The sequence below is a fragment of the Phalacrocorax carbo genome, chromosome 3 (assembly GCF_963921805.1).
Source record: "Phalacrocorax carbo chromosome 3, bPhaCar2.1, whole genome shotgun sequence".
NCBI classification, from domain to species: domain Eukaryota; kingdom Metazoa; phylum Chordata; class Aves; order Suliformes; family Phalacrocoracidae; genus Phalacrocorax; species Phalacrocorax carbo.
This window is the reverse complement of record NC_087515.1, coordinates 16,500,995-16,520,677: the sequence shown is the minus strand read 5'-3', so window position 1 is coordinate 16,520,677 and position 19,683 is coordinate 16,500,995. Positions and strand designations below refer to the sequence as shown.

At 37.2% G+C, this 19,683-nt stretch overlaps 1 protein-coding gene across 3 annotated transcripts in view; it reads left to right on the top strand.

The window, feature by feature from the left end:
• The window catches only part of BTBD9 (BTB domain containing 9), a 142,881-nt gene extending 124,467 nt beyond the window's left edge, over positions 1-18,414 (top strand). For all 3 annotated transcript variants that reach the window (XM_064446017.1, XM_064446015.1, XM_064446016.1), the window contains 2 exons: positions 4,397-4,475; positions 9,234-18,414. In XM_064446017.1, the coding sequence (XP_064302087.1) occupies positions 4,397-4,475; positions 9,234-9,428 (274 nt within the window). In that variant the 3' untranslated portion in view covers positions 9,429-18,414. The remainder of the gene's footprint in view (positions 1-4,396; positions 4,476-9,233) is intronic.
• The last annotated feature ends 1,269 nt before the right edge of the window (positions 18,415-19,683 follow it).

The following is a 19,683-nucleotide window of genomic DNA, read 5'->3' as shown; positions in this document are numbered from 1 at the left end:
ATGCTGATAAAAGCCATTAAATTCTTTAAGAGGTGAATTGTTATTTTGGAACTATAGATAGCTTAAGCAATAGCAAGCTATTGTTGTAATTTACCTGGACACCAATATTTCTTGCATTCTTCTTGCAATAGCCTCATAAAGAAAAAGACAGGAAGAAATATGAAAGTGGAGAGGTTTCTAATGATTTTCTTCTTCCTCTGAATAGAATATGGTGAAGAGATTGTGGGATGCACAAAGCTATTGAGTTTTCAGTGACAGCTGTTGCTGTTGGAGAGATGAAAGCACTTGGCCCAAGAGTCTGTTTATATGTTTGAGCAGAAAAAGTGATTTTCATTGCAAGGAGCTCTAAGTGAGACAGGCAGAGTCAGAGAATAAGAGAGCAAAAGATAATTATCTAAATTATGTTCAGGCTATTATAGAAGACGAGTGTAGTTAAAATGCAATTAAATATGACAGGCTCACAGGATGCAAGCATGGCTTTGGAATGCTAATCATCAATTACTGCATCTCCTTAGGGGAGTCGGGCAGAACAAGAGTTAGAAGTTGGGTGGCTGAGGTGAGATGTAGAGTCTCATAATAAAACACCATAGGATGGTAACAAAGCTAATGTCTTGGAAAATGGAGCTGTGGTATCAGGGCACCTTTGCCAGCCAAACAACTTGTAGTGCTGCATTTCAGCTTGAGGACCCTGGTATAAATCTGAGTAGGCTGCTAGTCCTGAGTCTCCTCTTAGAGATGTAAACCTCAGCTTGAAGTAGTGATTATTTCTGTCGTGACAGTGATGACCAGGACTGCCGCGGATTTAGCAGCAAATCTCAAATGAATCAACCAGCAAGACAGGTGTGAAAGCAGAAAAAAAAAAGATCAATGCTTCCTGAATATTTAAAAAAGCTAAACCCTGAAAAATCAATTTGTTATAGGGTCACTAATAAGGAGTACGGAGACACCGAAAGTCCAAAGGCAACAATGTCAGTTTATGGGAAAGTTCTGATAGCTTCTTTATGACTGTGTCCTAGGTAAAGAAGGTGAAAGTATTGCCACCAGCTTGAAAGATTTATTTGCTTGGCATATGGGGAGTAAAAGTGAAGAAATGGCATCTGTTATACTGAAGTGTCTAATCCAAGACCAAAACGAGGTGCTTTTGATATGTTTTAATGCTGCTGTTCCTGGAATACAGTGACTTATGTAAGAGTCAATACCAGAGCTTGGAGTTTGGAGGAATTTTTTTAAAGACCATCAAAAGTGATTTTGAGGATAAAAAGACTAGCTCTTGTGAGGAAAATATAAAATAAGCACATATGCATGGCATGACTGCAAAATAATTTGCAAAACAAAAATTTTACACAGAAACTGAAATTACTACAGTAGTACCAGAAGAGATAACTAGTAGTGAAAGAAAATTATTTAAAAGAAACTTAAGGCTTACCTATGATGTCTTTAATTTAATTGAGGAACACTACTGAACAATTGTTATGGCTTAATACATGAATAGAAGTCTTACTGAATTTGTTATATCAGCAAAAAATGCAAAAAGAGGGCAGATCTGCCCTGGTAATGTTCTGTCAGTAATCTCTCTTCCCTTCCCATATGGATATAGTTACACTGCATAAATTATCTCTTTGCTGCATAATTACATCTGTACTGGAGAGGTATTGCTTTGTATATATCGATGTTCTCAAATGTACCATTACAGTCAAAATCAGTGCAACCTTCTAGTGAAGAAGGTTTGCCTTGCTTATTTCAAAAGTGACTTTTTCCAAATCCACTTGGGTTGTTTTTCTACTTTGTTTTTTCCTTTTTGCTAAGGAAATAAACCGAGACACCTAATTTTCTCATTATTGCATCAAGTACTAATTCTCTAGTGGCAATATTATTGAATTTCAATAACTCTTCTACAAATTGTCTATAATTTTTACTTTCTTTTTCCAAGGGGAAAGGAATAAAATGGACACACACCAAAACAGTAAATATTGTTAGGACCAAATTTATTGAAAACCCAATCTCCCTTCAAGTCTCACATCCTCAAGAATTTTTTTACTATTTTCTATCATGTTTTAATACTATTAGAAGGGTATTTATAATCCAGTCCTAACATCAGCATTGTAGCAGAAAGTAAGGACTTGTGATGCAGTGGGAAGTGGAGGAATGTAGGAGCTTCCTGGAGGAGCTGACCCAGAAGTGTGGTGTCGAAAGGATCTTCAGAAGCCTTTTTCTCAGACTCTCTTAATATCTGTCGTGCTTTTCAGCTGTATTCCCTGTATTCAGCTGTATTCACTTTGTACAACAGACAATGGCATTTACTGCCAGTTTTGGAAAACCTGCACAGAACTCTTGCAGTGTGTATTTGACCACTGCTCAGAAGTACTATAAGTAAATACAGACCCATTTATATTCTATTCTATGATCCCTAATTAACATATTTTCTTGTCACAGAACACAAACTCTACCTTAGAGGCTAGGAAGGCATAGGCTGTTCTTAATAGCTTCTTTAGGATTTGAAACTTTTATTTAGAATAGCTTTAGAATATTTTCCAAATCACTAGACAAGTTTACATCATCACTCTCCTTGCATAAAGTGCACGCGTGTAAATATGAAAGCATATACATAATGCAAACTATAGCAATAGTTTGTTATGAGAAGTAGTGTTGCAATCTTCTGATTGTCCCAGCCACTCATCTTTGTGACTCTATACTTCAAGGTAACAAGTTACCTTTGGCCATGAAGATTAACTGGCTGTAAAGAGTAATATAAGAAGTAAATTCAAGAAGAGTTGTTCTCCTGTTCAGGGAAAGAAATGCTTAAATCATAGCAATCTTTCAGATCTTGAGACAGTCAACAAAATAGTCCATTCTCATTTTATATTTTATTTAGAGCCTAAAGAAACCACCTGAGCTTTAAATTAGGAGGACATAGCCACATAAGGGATATAAATAAACCACACGGTTAGATAACAGCTGTACCTCTGAGGCCTGACACAGACCACACCTATCTATTATGATGAGTAATTCTAATTATATCCTTTAGTTCTTGAGTAATACCAGTAAACTACTTGAAATTAGGTCTTGATTGGGCTCATAATCTTCTTTAAGCAAATATAACCTGACAGCAGCGATAGAAGTAATAGTCGACTAAATTTAACCCAGAAACGCGATGTTTGTGGCAAAGAGGTTTTCCTACTAAGGGAAGATTCAGGTGCCTGACAAATAGTCAGCAGCCAAGCTGTTTGTACTGCCAGGCTTTGGGGTAGCCTACTGGTGATGAGTGGTGTTTTATTCCAGTTCTGCTTTGGTCCCTTATTGCTTATATGAACACTCGTGAAGGTCTGAACACATCCAGGAAAACTATCCAATGTTCTTCTGTAGTGAGTTAATCAAATTATACTTAACTACATTTTATCTCTGAAGTCTTCTGTGATAGTCTACTTTTGCTAAAAAGTCAAATTCTGTAGCTAGCCTTCATGTTTTATGAATATAAAATAATTTAAATTCTAATGTGTTCAAGTACTAATCTAGTGTAGTGGAAGGCTGGCATCAAACCAAATCCTCTAGTTCCTCTTATTCTTTTTGTTTCTTCTCTTTTACTGTCAGTGTGTTCTGTAAGCCCAAATGTATGGTAGGAATTGGTGTCCTTTTCCTGCTGTGTATTAGTCTTTTTGAGGTGTTGTACCTCACCCAGACCAGAAGAGTATGAATGAGGAAGGAATATTACAGTTGTCCCAATCTACCTCAAGTGTTCTCAGTCTAACCCAAAAAGTAATACTCCAGCTCCGGGGGGTGGTGTGTTCTCCCCGCTGCCTCTGTGTCAGGATGGGGAAATCCTCACAACCTGAACTGCGAAGAATGCTTTATGTCATTCGTCGTTTCCTGGAAGGACCTTGGCCCACACAAGCTTGACTCCTCTGCTTCCTCTGTTCCACTTGGAGTGGCAGGAGTTTATTTCAGTTTTTGGGTGGTTTTTTTTCCTTAGAGCTGTAATTTTCTTTACCCAAGCTGATGATTTCTCATGAGTAGTTAACAGATGGATGCATTTACCTTTATTTATCTGATCTTTTGTTTATCTAATACAGTCAATATTAGTCAAGGATTTTAGACATTGATTGTTTTGTTTTTTTCTTTTACCATTTTCTCAACTTTCAGCAATAGTATGAGTATTATTCCTGCATACATATTGTAGTAGGAGAAGGTATGTATGAAAGCACGTAAGCAGAGTCAAGCCACTTTAAAATAAAAATTAACAGGAAGGCTGAAATTCAGGTTATGAAAAGTGTTTCTCTGTTTGCCCTATTAAGTGATAATAGTACGTACTATTATCACTTGAATGGATTTGCTGTATATGTTAATGCCAGCTGTTGTGGCCATGTTTAACATTTGTGTGTCTTTCTGGAACTTTTTTTAGATCCTGGCAAACAATCACTTTTGATAAACAGCCTGCATCTTTTATCAGAATAGTCGGAACTCACAACACAGCTAATGAGGTAAGGAACTTTTAAGAAAACCTATATTCTTCATTAACATATAACAGTACAGTTTTTCATATCTTGCAATGAAATTGATAATCCCTTCTAAAATGTACTTGGGGTTTTTTTTTATTTTGCTCTGGCAGTCTAGCAAAGTAAGAATGAACGCTTTTCTTATTTGAGTGTTTGTGAATTGTGCTATTGTCTTCCCTGCAGAGGTGAAAGGCTGTTGCCAGTCTGGAGGGTATTTTGAGGGGTTTTACCGACAAAGTACAGTAAAGTGTTTCTGGTTTTGACCTTTCCACAGTGCCATCAAACATTGCTGTCGGGTTTGGTTTTGAATTGATCCTTATTTTGATGAATGATGAAAATACCATTTTAGCGCACTAGAGGAGCGTGCATAGTCTCTGATTATTTGGTTTTATCACCTTTATATTATGTTTTTAATAAAAAAAAAAGAAAAATCGCAATCTTCATAAGAAAATCTTATTTGAGTAAGATTCTCGTATAATTAATTTTCATACCTGATAAATCAATTAATAGTGGCCAAAGATATTTTTTTCAAATCACTTTATACAGAAAAAGTATAATTTGCCCTAATTGACCAAGTGCAATATCATCCTCTTTTTGTCTACTTGTGCTTCTGTCTTTTGTAATTGTTGCGTATTGTCTCAGGTGAAGCCCAGATTTTACAATTTACTTCAGTGAAACAATTTATAATATGTGAATTTAAGAATATATGTAAGTCTTTGTGAGATTAAGACCTTAGATGACGAGATTGTAGGAGGCGCCAAAAGCTGCTGCTTCGGTGTGTATGCATGCATGTCTACGTTCCACACGTACTCATCGCAAAACATTGCCCTTTCACACTTTGCAAGGAACTTTGGATAGCACTATTACATTTGTAGCAATTAGAGTTTGTCAATTCTAGGTGTCAGGATTTCTGCCCATGTTTAGCATATGGGGTTGCTGGTTCTTAAGCACTGGAAAAATTGTCAGATAGCATTGTTTATGTCCAATTTTAGAGCAATTATTGCAAACATATGCACCACCAGATGTCAACATTGGTTCTCAGCAGACAGTTGGAATGAAGCTGACCAATCAGCTGAACTGGGAATACTAATTTTTATTTTTTTTTTCTAAGCACGGTCTCTTGCAGCGTACAGCTCAGTCTTAATCAGTGAGTTATTAGAAATACAGAGTCAGAAGCTGCCTCCAGGGTGGTTGTACATGCACGAAGAAGGCCTTTTCCATTACTAATCCATATAGACAGTCTTGTTTGCACTCATGCCAGTCTCTCTATGTTCTCATCTCTTTATAAACTTATAAGCTTCTTATAAACTTGCATAAACTTAGCAAATCAGCCTAAAAGAAACATTACCTCCAACTTTTAATTCTTAAAGGTAGCTTTAAGCCCTGAAGAGTAAATCGCCTTTTAAACATAATTCTAATTTCAAATTGGTTGCTGTTTCCAAGGAATTTAATATCCTCTGTAGTTACTTACATGGAGCACTGCAGTAACGATAGTGAAGATCAATATGTGGAAACTGAGGTTACAGCTATTCATATAGTGGCTCAGTGGAACTATAAACACATGCTGCTATTCTAGGTCTTTTCCTATTTTGTCTTTAAAATCTGTACCCAACACTAATTTTCTAAAATTCTTTCTCCTCAAACTCATAGAGGAGGAACATTATCAGCACGCACATATTACTAAATTACTTCTTTTTGATATATGTTAAACAGATGGTCTGTAACATTTTGTCATAAATTTTCATTTTCCAAAGAAGGCAGCAAGATACTTTTCATACTTTCAATTTAAATAATAACAGCGTAGCCAAAGTCTTGGTTTGTTCTGGAGTCTATAGTCTTGGTAATCTCTTCAGTAATAACACAAACGGTTTCCAGAATTACTTGCCCAGAGCTGGCTGTCAAACCATTCTCATTTTAAACAAAAGATAGTAACAGCAGCATATTCTCATCAAGTAGTTTTACTGTAATAGGTACTTGTTCTGCCAACACATCCCTTTGAACTTTGAAGCACAATCTACACTTTCCAAAGGGAAGAGTTGATTTTTGGAATTGCAAAAAAGTCTCATAGAAGTTCTCCATTTTGTGAATGATTTAATCTTCTAAACTCACCTTTTCCTTTGCCGTGTTTTCCAATTTAGAAAGACATGATGTTCACAGGTTTTTTGACCTGGCATTTGAATATTTTTTGTTATGTTAGAACATGATAGAAGTGTACCTTTTGTTTTCGTGAGCTTGCAGGCATCCTACTTTTATAATCAAAAGGATAATTTTCCTTAGTCCTTGTCATCATTTTATTTGTCAGACAGGTCACCTGAGGCTTTGGCTGAGTAAGTTTTATCTTGTTATTCCTCTCCAGTATTACTAACCTGGAAAGGACACCTCGTTGCTAATGTGAGAGCTTTCTCTTACAAATGACTGCACCGGTGTATATGTATTTGGCCTTCCTGCTTTGGATGGCAGATCTTTCTTAAAATATCGATGAGAAGTGTAACATGCTGTTGATCAGAGGATAATACTGAACTGTCATCTCTGCCTTTTGAGAGAAGTACGTGCAGGATTGTTTGTTTTAGTAATACTGGTCTGAAATATATAGTTCTGATTTTTGGATTAAGCAGATGAGCTTCATTGTACTTCTCTGTCCTCTGCTTCTTTCACAAGCTGTGCTCTCTATATGTGAAGTGGCAGAGTAACTGAAAATAATGTTGTAAATTCACGGGCTTGATAATGTGCCAGATGCTGGGGTGAGCATTAAGGATTTAGTATGAAAGAAGCGGTAAAAATGAAAGTTACTATTTAAGAATTGGGTACTTCAGATTTCATAGACTAGTATTAGATACATTTCAGTGGTATCTATACTATATTTAAAAAGCATGCATCACTATGTAAGGTGAAGTTTTAAATTAGAAACTCTATTGGTGTGGGACACAGTAGAAATATGGAATCTTCTGACTTGGAGACCTCCATCCCATTCATTAGACTGTACTGCCTTTCAAGGAAAGCAGTGTCTTACAGAGGTGTACTGATGAGATTATGTTCTTTTCTGCAATTCCTGATGCTGATAAGTACAGCTGGAAAAATGACAGTAACTGTTCCTTTAAAAACGTGGGAGCAGGACGAGTATAAAACGGGCTTCTCAAGAAGTGTAGCTGAATGCAAAAATTGTCTTCTCAAGAACTGTAACAGATGGAGAGAATTCATGCCACTGTAGAAATTAGTTCAGCTAAAGAAAAGAAACTCACAAGAAGAAATGTAGAGAAAAACCATTTTGTGCACATGTGTGCACATGGGTGTAGATCTGTAATCTCTTCATATCTGTATATATAAAGACAAAGCGATACATCTTTATGTGAGTATACGTATATATAGAAATATAAACATACATCACTATGTTTCTGTATAAAAAACTGCAAGAATTCTTAAACTCAGAGGCACAAGAAATAAAATGGGGATTAAAAAAAACCAGTGACTGAATATTTAGGGTTTTGTAATTTCATGTATGCTATCAGAATTTGAATTAACTAAATAGCTCTTCAGAAAAGACCTAGGGGCTATTGCAGACATGTCATTGCAGATGTCTGCTCAGTGTGTGCTTGAGCAGGAATGGTCAAAAAGAACAATAAGATTTTCAGTTGTACTGAAGAAAGGATAGAAAATACAATATTCTGTAGTCTTGTATGAATGTGGAGTGTACACGTCTTGTTTATGATATTTGATTTTGCCCACATTAACTTGAAAGGGCAGTTAAGATTATAAGAGATTGCCTTTGTGAGAAGACCTTTAAAGACATGATCTACTTGCAAGAAGAATGATAGATGATGTCATAAAAGCGTAAAAAATTAAGTTAAAACAATAATTTTAAAATTCAGTTTTTAATATTCATCAAGCTTTAGTTCTAAAACTACAGTGCATGAGAAAATAACAAATTTTAAATCAGTTTAAGAAAAGATTTATTTGTTTAGTGTGTGGCAAAGCCATGCAATTCTAGCAATGAGAAATCTCATGGAAAGAAGTTTTGTAACTATTTTAAAGAGTTCCTCCCCTTCTCCTCCCAGGCACTTCAAGAACCAGTAGAAGTAAGAGTAAGTAAAGTAGAAAATAAATTGGAAAAAATGCTTTAAACAAATGGTCCTCTTACTCAGACACAGTCACCTGTACAGTGTTCCCAGGTATTGTTTGAAACATCAGATGATGAACACTGTTTGAAATGGAATATTTCAGCTGATGGAGCCAAATACCTTTCTACATACTCCAGGATATGTCTATAGAGCTACCATTGCTATTACAGCAGAGGGCAATCTTGAAATAGAAACATATTGGTAATGATTTAAATTTATTTCTAGTGCATATGAACATTCGGCGTTTTGAGGAAGCAATTAGATCATAAGATATGTTTAAGACAATGTTATTGTTGTTGTCATCTGATAGCATGTAGTAGATATTTATGCTACTTGGCAAAGAAAAAAACCCTTTACAAATATCTCTATCCACTTTGGAATCATCTTTATGATTTTTAGTGCCATACGTAAAGGTTGTTATAACTTGAAGGCCTTCTCTTGCTCCACTTATATCACTTTATAATGTTTATGGCCCAGGGACAGATGTTCTTGCCTCGTGGCAAAATGGTCTAATTTGACTAAGTACTTTGGCACTGATCTGGCCAGCATATAGATTTCATCTCACTTTGATCATGCTTTTGCCAGCATGTAATTGTTTTGTTTTATCTTCATTTTTCGTTCTCTCCAGGTGTTTCACTGTGTGCATTTTGAGTGCCCAGCACAAAACAGTACCCACAAGGATGAGAGTAGTAAGGAAGTGGCAACAACAGATGTGGGGACTGGTGGACAACAGCTTGTTTCTCGTCCTGTCCGAGCTGCAAGTACTAGTTCCCTGCATTCCCCTCCTGGATCCACCTCGCGTTCACATGCTCACCAACCGTAAAGAAGATTGAAAGGGAGCTTTTGCAACCCTGCTGACATTATATTAAATTATTCAGAACCTTCTTGTGCTGGCACCTTTTCTTTCTTTTTCTCTGTGAACAAAGGGGACCATGTCTGAAAGCTGGAAATGCTGAAATGGAAAAGGCTTTTCCCAAGGACATGAAGAGACTGCTTCACTCTCCTCAATTTGTTCAAATCAGGCTGGTCTTTGAGGGGGGAGAAAATAGGTCTTCAATCTTCATCAAGTACCCCATTAACACCCTACCTCTGAATCTAACCAAGGCAAGGAGAACAGAAGGAAATAAAAGGCAGAGCTACAGTGGAAAAATCTAAAGTGACTCGAGCAGAATGGAAGGCATATGAAATAAGTATTTGTTCCCTGCAGGCTTCCATTAGGAAAGAAAATGTTTATGGAACACATCGGTCCAGAATATATGTTATTTTTAAAAGTTATTCTTAATTCATATTCCTTCGTAACTCGTAATCTTCTGTTTGCTGAATTGTTTTGGCTCTGTATTCCACTTTGCCTCTTATTTTTGGCTGTAGCAAATACTGTGCAATAGATGAAGGAAGTGTCAAACGTTTACCTGCTGAGACGCAAATTCCCTTATTCATCAGTGGGATGACAAGAAAAGCCTTCATGGTATCAACAAACTACTTAATGGATGCTATATTAATCTTGACCTTAGCTGACTTTTCAAAGTACAAAACTGTAATTTTCTTACACTCAGAAAGGAAATTCCTAAATCAAGCATCCGTCCTGAAGAAAAACGTATTTTTCATTCCTGTGGATGATTACTTAAATTTTACCTGTATTTCTAAGAAAACTTGCAACAGATCATCAAAAAGTGTTTGGTTTAGAAAAGTGGAGCTGTAGCTGGTTGCTGACAAGCAGTTGTTCAGAATACAAAAAGAAGAATTTGCAGATACTTATTCTTTTCCAGGAAAAAAAAAAATTACAGTCTGGAGCTAAAAATTCAAAGGCTGCATGTGCATAAACTTTTCTCATAATCATCATAAAATATGATGCTTTTACACTGTCTTGTAAAAGATCTGGCTCTTACTTTACAGTCACAGAATTCGTTATCCATCTATGTCTGTCTGGATCGCATTGCCTGCTACTTTGATTATTCTAAGTGTTTCTACACTGACGATGATGCAGTCTCTCTACTCTTCAGATCTACGTGACTTTTACGAAGAGCTCCTTGTTGGTCTTTCAGTATGGGATAAAGTGATTTTGTGTTAAGACAAACGCTGATGTAATTGGCAAAATTGATTTGGAGGGTTGTTACTTCTTACAAAGTATATTATATTGGAAATGTCAGCTATCCAGTTTTATGAACCTGGAATTCCCTGTGGTGACAAATAGCCTTGTCAGAAAAAAACAAACCTGTTGTAGGATAAATATGGTTTTCCTTTGCATAACCATAGTGATAAAATGAGTTATATCAAGATAGCAAATAGCATGCTAATTTATCACACTACTTAATTTGAAAGAATTTCCCCGTTGGATACTGGTTGTGCTAAAACCAGGAAGAAATATAACAAGCGATAGCAATGAATCAGTAGAAACTTCGAAGGAGAAAAACTTCCTTTCTCTTGTTTCAAATAAAATTGATCAGGCTTTATCAGCAATATTACAGTATTTTTCATTGCCAAATTGCAGCTGAGTTTTCACGTTTGCATACAGCCCCCTCCCTTCCCACTGCTGTCTTCTGACTTGTGAATGCCTGTGGGTGAAGATGCATGCCCGTTGTGCTATATATGGCTTATCATATGTGCCACAGCTGCCTCAGACGGCTTGGAGTTCTGAGGCAGGATACTGCTCGTGCCAGCCAGCACCTAGTCTGGGGTGCTGATGACCTTACAGCTTAACAGCCTCTGGAGCATGAAAGAATTGAGATCAGCTACCGAGGGCACAACTCTCTTGTTTAAGTATAGGTCCAGAAAGTTGGAATTTTTTTTGCCTTTGACAAGTAAAACCAGAAAACCTTTTTCTTCTGGTTGTAATCCGTGCTGGAACTACTGAGATGCATGGCGCATGTCTTTGGTAGATAAGTCCTTCCGTGTCAGTGGTGGTATTTCTTTTCAGTTTGATCAAACAGGTTTGCTTTTCTCAAGCTGTGGATAAGCAAAGGGCATAACTTCCTAGCTGTTAGACTTCAGTAGTCATCATTGTAGAGAATGTTTTAAAACAAAATTTTTTAAAGTTTCTGCCAGCTGTTCTGAGTCTAGCCTCTCAGAGAACAGGATTTTCAGTTTGTAATCTTTGATGTTCACAATTAATTTTTGTGATACAAATAAGCCTTGTAGCCTATACCCACTGCAGATCTTTTTATCTTGTCCTGTGACTCACTGTTGAACAGAAATGTCTGTCAATTTCCCATCACATTTGCTGTCTGCCAAGAATCTGAATGAACAGATCTGAGGGATTCCCAAAGCAAAATCTATCAGGTCCTATAGACCCTCCAGTTCCTCAACCCCAAAAATCATTCAGAACAAAACCCAACTTCGCTTTGTCCCTGCATACAGGTGAATAGAAATTTTTAATATTGGACTGATTCTCAGTCACACATGGCCTTTCTCACAGTCTTTCTGTTACTCTTTGAACCTGTCACTGAGGTGAGTCCAATGTGATCACAGAGTTCCCAGGCTTTTGAGACAAACCCTGCCGCAGCTTCACATTTTCTATTCAAAGAAATAATGTTGAAATATTTAAGGGGCCTAAACTCTTCTTGGTTGTCTAAGGGTACCTGCCAGCAAACACACCTGATACCTGTATCGCCTAGTATAGGCCTCTGTCTTAAACATGGTGTCAGCAGCATATTACTAGTGACAAAGGAAAATACCAGGCTGATTTGTGGTTTGGTGTGAATGATCTCATTCTTTCTAACTGTTGTCTTTATTTATTGACTCCCAATTTCAGGTGTATTTCATGTACATTCTTCTGAAATACTTTTTTCTTTTATTTCTTTTTTTTCCTTTCATTAGAAGTAAGTTGTGCTGTTACAGGTTAATATCAGGGTTTATCAGAGTGATGAAATACTATAATTATTCAGAACTATGTTATCACTTACTCATATTTTAATTTCAACAGGGGCAGAGCAGAACTGACCAGGTATTCATTGCTTTCCTGTCAGAAACTATAAAATAGACCTCTTGTTAGATGTCTACATAATGGAACTAACTATATTGTCACTATTGAGCCATTATTTCTATTTAGTTCTTTAGTATCTTTAAATTCCACAGGCCTCATTTTCTCAGTTTTCCTTCCATAGGTTGAATTCAGGCTTAGGCTCTACTCATATGGAGCTCAACAAAGCTCTTTCTAAAGTCTCTTTATTTAATTACTTTTTTTCTAAGTGTATTTAACAGATTTTTATTCACAGAAATGTACGGCCAAATATCAACTCCTTAAAACTGATTTATCCAGGAAAATTAATTTCTGAAGTGAGTAAAAATTGTGCCGCTGTTTTCAAGCCATTGCCAGTCAGCTCTAAAAGAAGTTCAAATGGCATGTTAAGTAGAATTACAATGAGAGAAGTTAATCCAAGTCTAACATAAAAGATAACACAGAGAAGGAATTGCCAGTTTCACTAGAGAGGGAACTGTTCTTTGCTGCAGTTTCCTTCCTTTTCTTTCTTTTTACTCCATGAAGATCAGTTTTTCTTGTTCGTTATGACAACTCATGAAAGAGCTCAGTGCTTTTCAGCATTGCTGAAAGATTCAAATGAATTTAATGCATCTTTACTAATGATAACATTAAATTAGAGAATTTTCAGTTTAGTATCTGACTTGATGAGAATTGGTTGCCATGAAAGAAAGCAAAAGAATTGCTATAATTGTTCCACTCTGAGTAAATGAAGTTTTCCAACCAAATGTGTGCGAGCATCTACTCATTATTCAGCGATGTTTTGTACATCTAGAGTCAGTGTGAAAATTAGAAGACAAAGTTAATGCCATTCTTATCTGATTGTTGTGTGTTAGTAGTTCTGGTTGTACAGTGACGCCCACTCAGAGACATTCAATAAGGAATTAGATGTGATTTTACAGAAAGTAGATGTGCTGTACATTGCACTTATCCTTGAAAATGTTAATTGGCTTATATTTTGACAGGTATTAATACGCTGTCAGATGGACAAGTGAACGCATTGGCAATTTTGTTGTTGAGGCTGGAGTAGTCAGCAAATAATCAGAGCCAGTAAGAATTAATATATGTAAGAGTAAATGTTTAGGCTTGTGTGTTATGATATCAGTTGCCAGAGGATTAAACCATACTTCAGAAATAATAATTTGTAGATCCCAGAGGATGCTTGAGGCCTGGATCCCATCCCCATCTCTCAGTTAATGCTGTATTTAGGTTAGAATCCTTGTTTCTCTCTGAACTGATTGTTGTTGTCAGTTGTACTAGTTAACACAGGGATGTAGATGATTTGGTGTTTTTTTTGAAGCTCCACAAAGCTTTGTTCAGGATACAGAAATGAAAGTCCTGGGTCAAATTTCAGGAGTACCTAAATATTCATACAGGTATGTTAAATTGAGCTAGTATTTAATTATTTAGCTTGACTTTAGAACAAGTTTTAAAGCTTCAAAACTAAAACAAATTTCTTTGCAGGGAGGTGTGAAATGCTACCACTGGTGTGTGGCAGGATGCTTCCTCTACTTTATGGTGCTTAAAAGGAGCAAATGTCTAAACAAGGTATAGGTGAGCGGGTCCAAAGCTGGTTCTTGCCCAGTTGTTAAGTATTGGCAATTTGGCTGTAGTGAGGTGCATAAAATAAAGCAAGTTAAATGCTTATCTCAAAGACAGGTACAGTCCAAAGAACACACCTGTATTCCTCATAGCTACCTTGTGTGCTATGAGGTGCAATGTTTACAGAGTAAGTCTTCATATGACTTTTGTTAGCTGTTCATAAAAACCGTGCAGACTTCTCTTTGGCCCCTCACAAGCTTTCATTGCAAAGGTTTGGCTGAGATAATGTGAAAGTCCGACCCATATTCCATGATAGAATCTGGTCTGTGTATGATTTTGAAAATGCTTACTAGAATAATAGTTTTAAAGTCACCCTGCCACTTTTTTTAGATAAAGAAAACCCAAATTAAAAACTCCAGTATAATACAAGGAAACTGCATGTATCTGTCATTTACCAATAGACTGACTACCAGTACAACTACATACCAGTTTTATAATACCGTATGTGTTTAATTACTGCAATATATACAAGCGTTAGAAGTGAAGAAGCATCTCTGCACACCCTTGGCATTAGGCATTATCACCAACCAGGTATCAGAGAATTACCTCTTTTCCTGTTCCTTCCAGCCTGATAGAATAATACAACTCAGTGTTCTGAAAAAAATATATAATTGATTCATTAAGTGAACATCATGGGAATTGAAGTTCAGATAACTTTGGCTAAAAATCTGAATGCATGGTGACTTCACCCTGCACAGGAATAAACATGCCTCTCAAGTGCCTCCTGCCACTTTAGGCCCTGGGCAGTCATAGAGGAGGAGAGCTGCAGTGGTGCTGCAATGTAAGTACTTTTCCTCGTTGGAACTCTTACTCATCTATTTAGTATTTATCGTCTTGGCACATCTGTTCTCATTGTGCAGATACTCATTCCTCGGTTAAAAGAAGGTGACCTACTTTCTCATGATGATTTTCAGACTTATCCAGTGACTCCTGAAAACTGGCAGATATACATCAACAGCCTCAGTCTATATTAAGTAGTCTGAGGAATTTACAAAACTGACCTGTATGGTCTTTTACAGCAAATGCTGTGTCCAAAAATATCAGGTGACTCCTGAAATACCAAGTGAGTTGGGCAGTATTACTGTTCAGATGAGAGTTTGTGCATCTAAAACTACGTGCCATGTAATCCGAGTGAACAGGAGTTACCGCAGCCTCTTTCTGTAGAGGCAGCAGGGAACTTGCATGCCTACCAAAAATCACTCATTTCTTTTGCATCAAATTTGGTCTACATCACCTATCTGTTGTTTCCGTACTCCTGAGCTATACTTGCTGGGTGATTTATGGTTAGTACCTAGAATCCAGTAAATGTGTTTAACAATGGATGTTAGAAAGTTTCTGGTTTTACATAAAAATTTTAGATTGTGCTTTTGAAGCATGGTCAGGCCACTGAATTGGTTTTTTGGCATCTTCTGTAGCTGTCTTTTGGGTTTTTTTAGTTATTTTCAGCTGCTAAAAGACAGTAAAACTCTTCACAGGCGTTTCTCAGAGATTTGTCACGCTGAGAAACAGCTTTCGAAACAGTCATGGCAGGTTCATTGCTGGAGAACAGGGACAGGTTTCTTCTGCGTTTTGCAGGCCAGGATCCTGTTTGGGTCATTCTGTAAGTTTGTTTATGCCATTTTTAATAACAAAGGCATTGGTGTTGCATGATTTGGATCTGTTTCAGGAATTATGTCACTTATTCATTTTGAGAGGTAAATACTTTGTTTTTATGCAAAGTTCGTGGGACTTAAATGATTAGATTAGAAACATATCACTTAGAGCAAGAGCTGGAGTTGCAAGGAGCAGTTTTGGGGAAAGACTGGTATGGACTTACACCTGTGCATCTGTGCATATATAGGTAAGAAATGTATGCGTTACCTAAGCTGAAGTCACTGTTTGCAAAGATGTGTTTCTACATGCTCTTTTTTTTTTTTTAATATAGGGAATTTTGTTAAGGAATCTATCATCTGAATGTGAGCACTTAAAAAAAAAAGAGGAAGACAACTTAGGGAGCAAGGGTTTAGCAGGTTTTATGGGAAGAGCAATACAAAGATATGACTCTTGTGGTCTGAGCTAGTTCAGTTTGCCTCCAGTCCTCACGGCTCTTACTTTTTCCTACATGCTTCCCCCAGTCTCCTTGTTATTCCTTTTCTTTTTCTCCCTACCTAGCATCATATCACTGTTGCTGTGGTGTTCCCTGGAACTTTCCTCCAAGTAGTGATATATTAAGGATTTTTTAAAATATATTTCTTTTTATCTCTTTGACATACTGGATAAAGTATGCTGGATAAAGTATCCTGGTCCCCATTCATTCACATCAGACTTTAAAGGCAACTACTACTAGGCTGTCTGGTGCCAGTGAGCAAAATTTAAATTTGGCTGTTGGTGGATATGGGAAATACTAGCCCTTCTGCAGCTTCTACTTCCATAATCTGTTTGCAATCTGTTTGTTACCCTTAAGAGAAAAAAGTAATCAATTTTTCAGTGATTTAAGTAGCAGGTCAGGCTTTGTGCAGGCTTATCTAATTTAATTTTAAATATAAATTTAAGTATTTCTCTCTCGCCATGACGCACCAGATATACTCTCAATTTGTTAGCTGTGCATTGCTCAGCGTGTCAGTTGTACATAAGTGTTGTTTTTCTAAATAAACTGCATCATCAGAAGTGAGCCTCAAAAGAATTCTTAACTCCTCAGCGTTCCTGTGTGAAGGTATTTCCACTGTCTGGAGACTCGCACATCACACTGAGCACATAGACTCATTTTGAGAAGTATAGCATTACTTCACCATTCAGTGCCCATGTCTACTAACCTTGTCCAGTGTCTTGTAGAATTTTCTTTCCTTCCTACTCTGCTCAATTTCATTGTTATCATTGGTTTTCTTTGTGAAGCAGATGTTAATGTTGTTCCTTCAAAGATCATAAATTAAATATAAGGAGCCAGGCTGAATAGAAGTTCAGCTTTTAAGGAACTTTTTCACTCATTTCTGTCAGCGCTCCTCTTTCCTGACAGTCAGTAGTTTAAAACTGTATGGTTACACTCCCCTTCTCTGTAGCAATTTTCATTGTATCTTGAGAGTTTTGTGCATTAAATCCCTTTCCTTCTTTCTCATATTTCCTAAACGTAGAGTGGTTCTAAACTACCTCAGACCTTGTTGTGAACAGGTACGAGTCTCAGCTAAAGTTTTCAGACTTTATCCTAGTCTTTGAATGTTCTTTAAGTGTGTATACATGTAGTGAAATCTGCCTGCCAGACCCCGATTACATTTTCAGGAATACTGTCTTGAGCGAGACACGCAACTGGGATGAATTCACATTCAGGCTCATATTGCTCATACCTCTTTCAAGAAAAACTTTTCAGGAGCACAACTTCTGGTATGGGAAGTGCTTCAACTTTCTGGTCTCAGCTCTTTGAAGGAACATGATATTCCCTGCACTGGTCTACCTTCACCTCTCTTACTGTGACAACAGTCATAAAAATTGCATCGTCAGATCTCCATTTCTCTTAGCAGGAGCTGTGCTATTGCATTGGACTGTGCTCATCATATGAGAATAAACCCCCCATGGCATGTTCTGATGACCTTGGTAACGTTTTATACCACAATGGATATGCATTGTGAACCATTCAGGCTACGTAGGTTTCAGGTAAAATGATGGTTGCAGATTGCGCTGCAGTGATCCAGTCAAAAACTTTGGGAATTGTCTGGTTTTGTAAGTTATCCATTGAACAACCCGGCAAACCTTGTTAGTACTGATTCCCTTTTCACCAGCAGACGTGCACATCATCAAACAAATATTTTGTAACATGGAATTTTCTATGAGCATCTAGGAAAAAAAGCATCACAATTATATCCTTAGTAACAATGTGTGTATTTGTAATGAAAGTTACAGAATTACTAAACTGGTATAAGCTATTCTGTGCATGCTCTAGCGTTGTATTAACAGTTCGTATTAACAGCTGATAAGCAGAGGGTTCTGGAGAGGAAGGAAGGCTGGCTCCTGGATTTCTTTCTTAAGAGTTTCAAAGAGCAGCAAAACTTGCCAGAGTGGATGCAGGATCAGACAATGCTCAAAGCAAATCATAAAGTGGAACTGTTGTGCTTTGTATTTATTTCTCGGGGGGGAGGCGGTTCTTTAAAGTATTTAACTTCACAGGAAAACATAGAATATATTTAAAATAGTGACAGTTAGAAATGCACCTTTTCAAGAATGAGAGGGGTGTGATTTGAGAAATAAAGTGATCTTTTGTGTTTAACTACCTTGTCTGTAGTTTTGTTAAAATAATGGTGGAGCCTGCCTAGTGCTGCTCACATATTGCATGTGTGAAAAGAAGAGTTTTGGCAGAACTGGATTGATTTCCCAGCATGGCAAGGAAGTAAGTATCATTATCATTGATTTATTAACTTGTAATGATGCGGTTTTAGTATCAACATAGAAAATGCTGGTGATTTTCGCAGTGACTTTCAGGCCAGCAGGCATCCATGAAGCTACTGCCAAAGTTGAGAGGAACAGCTGCTGGAGGTTGCTGCCGGGATGTGCCGCTGTACCCTCTGGAAGTAGTGTATGAATGAGTATTTCACTTTACTTCACAAAAAGGGGGCAAATACTTTGAGACTTGGGAATCTGTTTTCAAACCAAAAAAGGCTTGATTTTTCAAAGTATTTAGCATGTGATTTCCTTTGGACTACCATGCAAGGTGGGAGCACTGAGGGTTTGATTGATGAATATTAGGCCTTTATCTGCCTGGCTTATCAACCTCACATATTGAACAGAATTTCTGTAAGCCTTGCCTGGATTTCAGAGCTTCATGCCCTAAAGCAGCGGCTCTTCTCTGGTAACAACACCACATTCCTCTATCATGTAATCTTTTAAGCAGTTGTAGGTGTGTCATGCTACTCCTTTCATAAATGTATATGACCTTTGTAACCGAGGAAGTAGAGAGGTTGAACTCAAAAGATGGAAGTACGATACCAGGTTGTGAGATCAAGCTGAGGAACCACAGGAAACCATACAATGCCATAATATAATTAGATCTAATTTCTTTTGCGTGTCAGTCAGCCATACAACAGGTAAGAAGTTTGACAGTTATTATTAGATTTTAGAAGTCAAAATGGGATTTTAAGTGTCAGATACTGCTATTTGTTTTAAAGAATGGGATGCATGGATTTTGGAGCGTAAGCTGCCACTCACCTCAGTTACTAAATTGTGACACTTACAAGAATGCTGATGTGGGGAAGCCTTACTTTTGAAATGCTGTTTGCCTAACAGAGTACAGGCTGAATGTAAACCAGAAAGTTGTATAATCCGGTCAACAAGAAGCTGTGTGTGCTGAAGCCGTCTGCATTCCCAGGCCATGTGTCCAAGTTAAAAAGAAGGTAAATGCCTTTTTTGCTGTCTTGACAAATCAGAGGCCTCTTGAGGGCTTTGGGCAATTTTGTTGCAGCCCGCTGGCAACAATTTGTGTTCAAGATAATGCAGTTTGTAGCAAGTGTTGGATATGTTATACTAGAAGAAAAAATACACT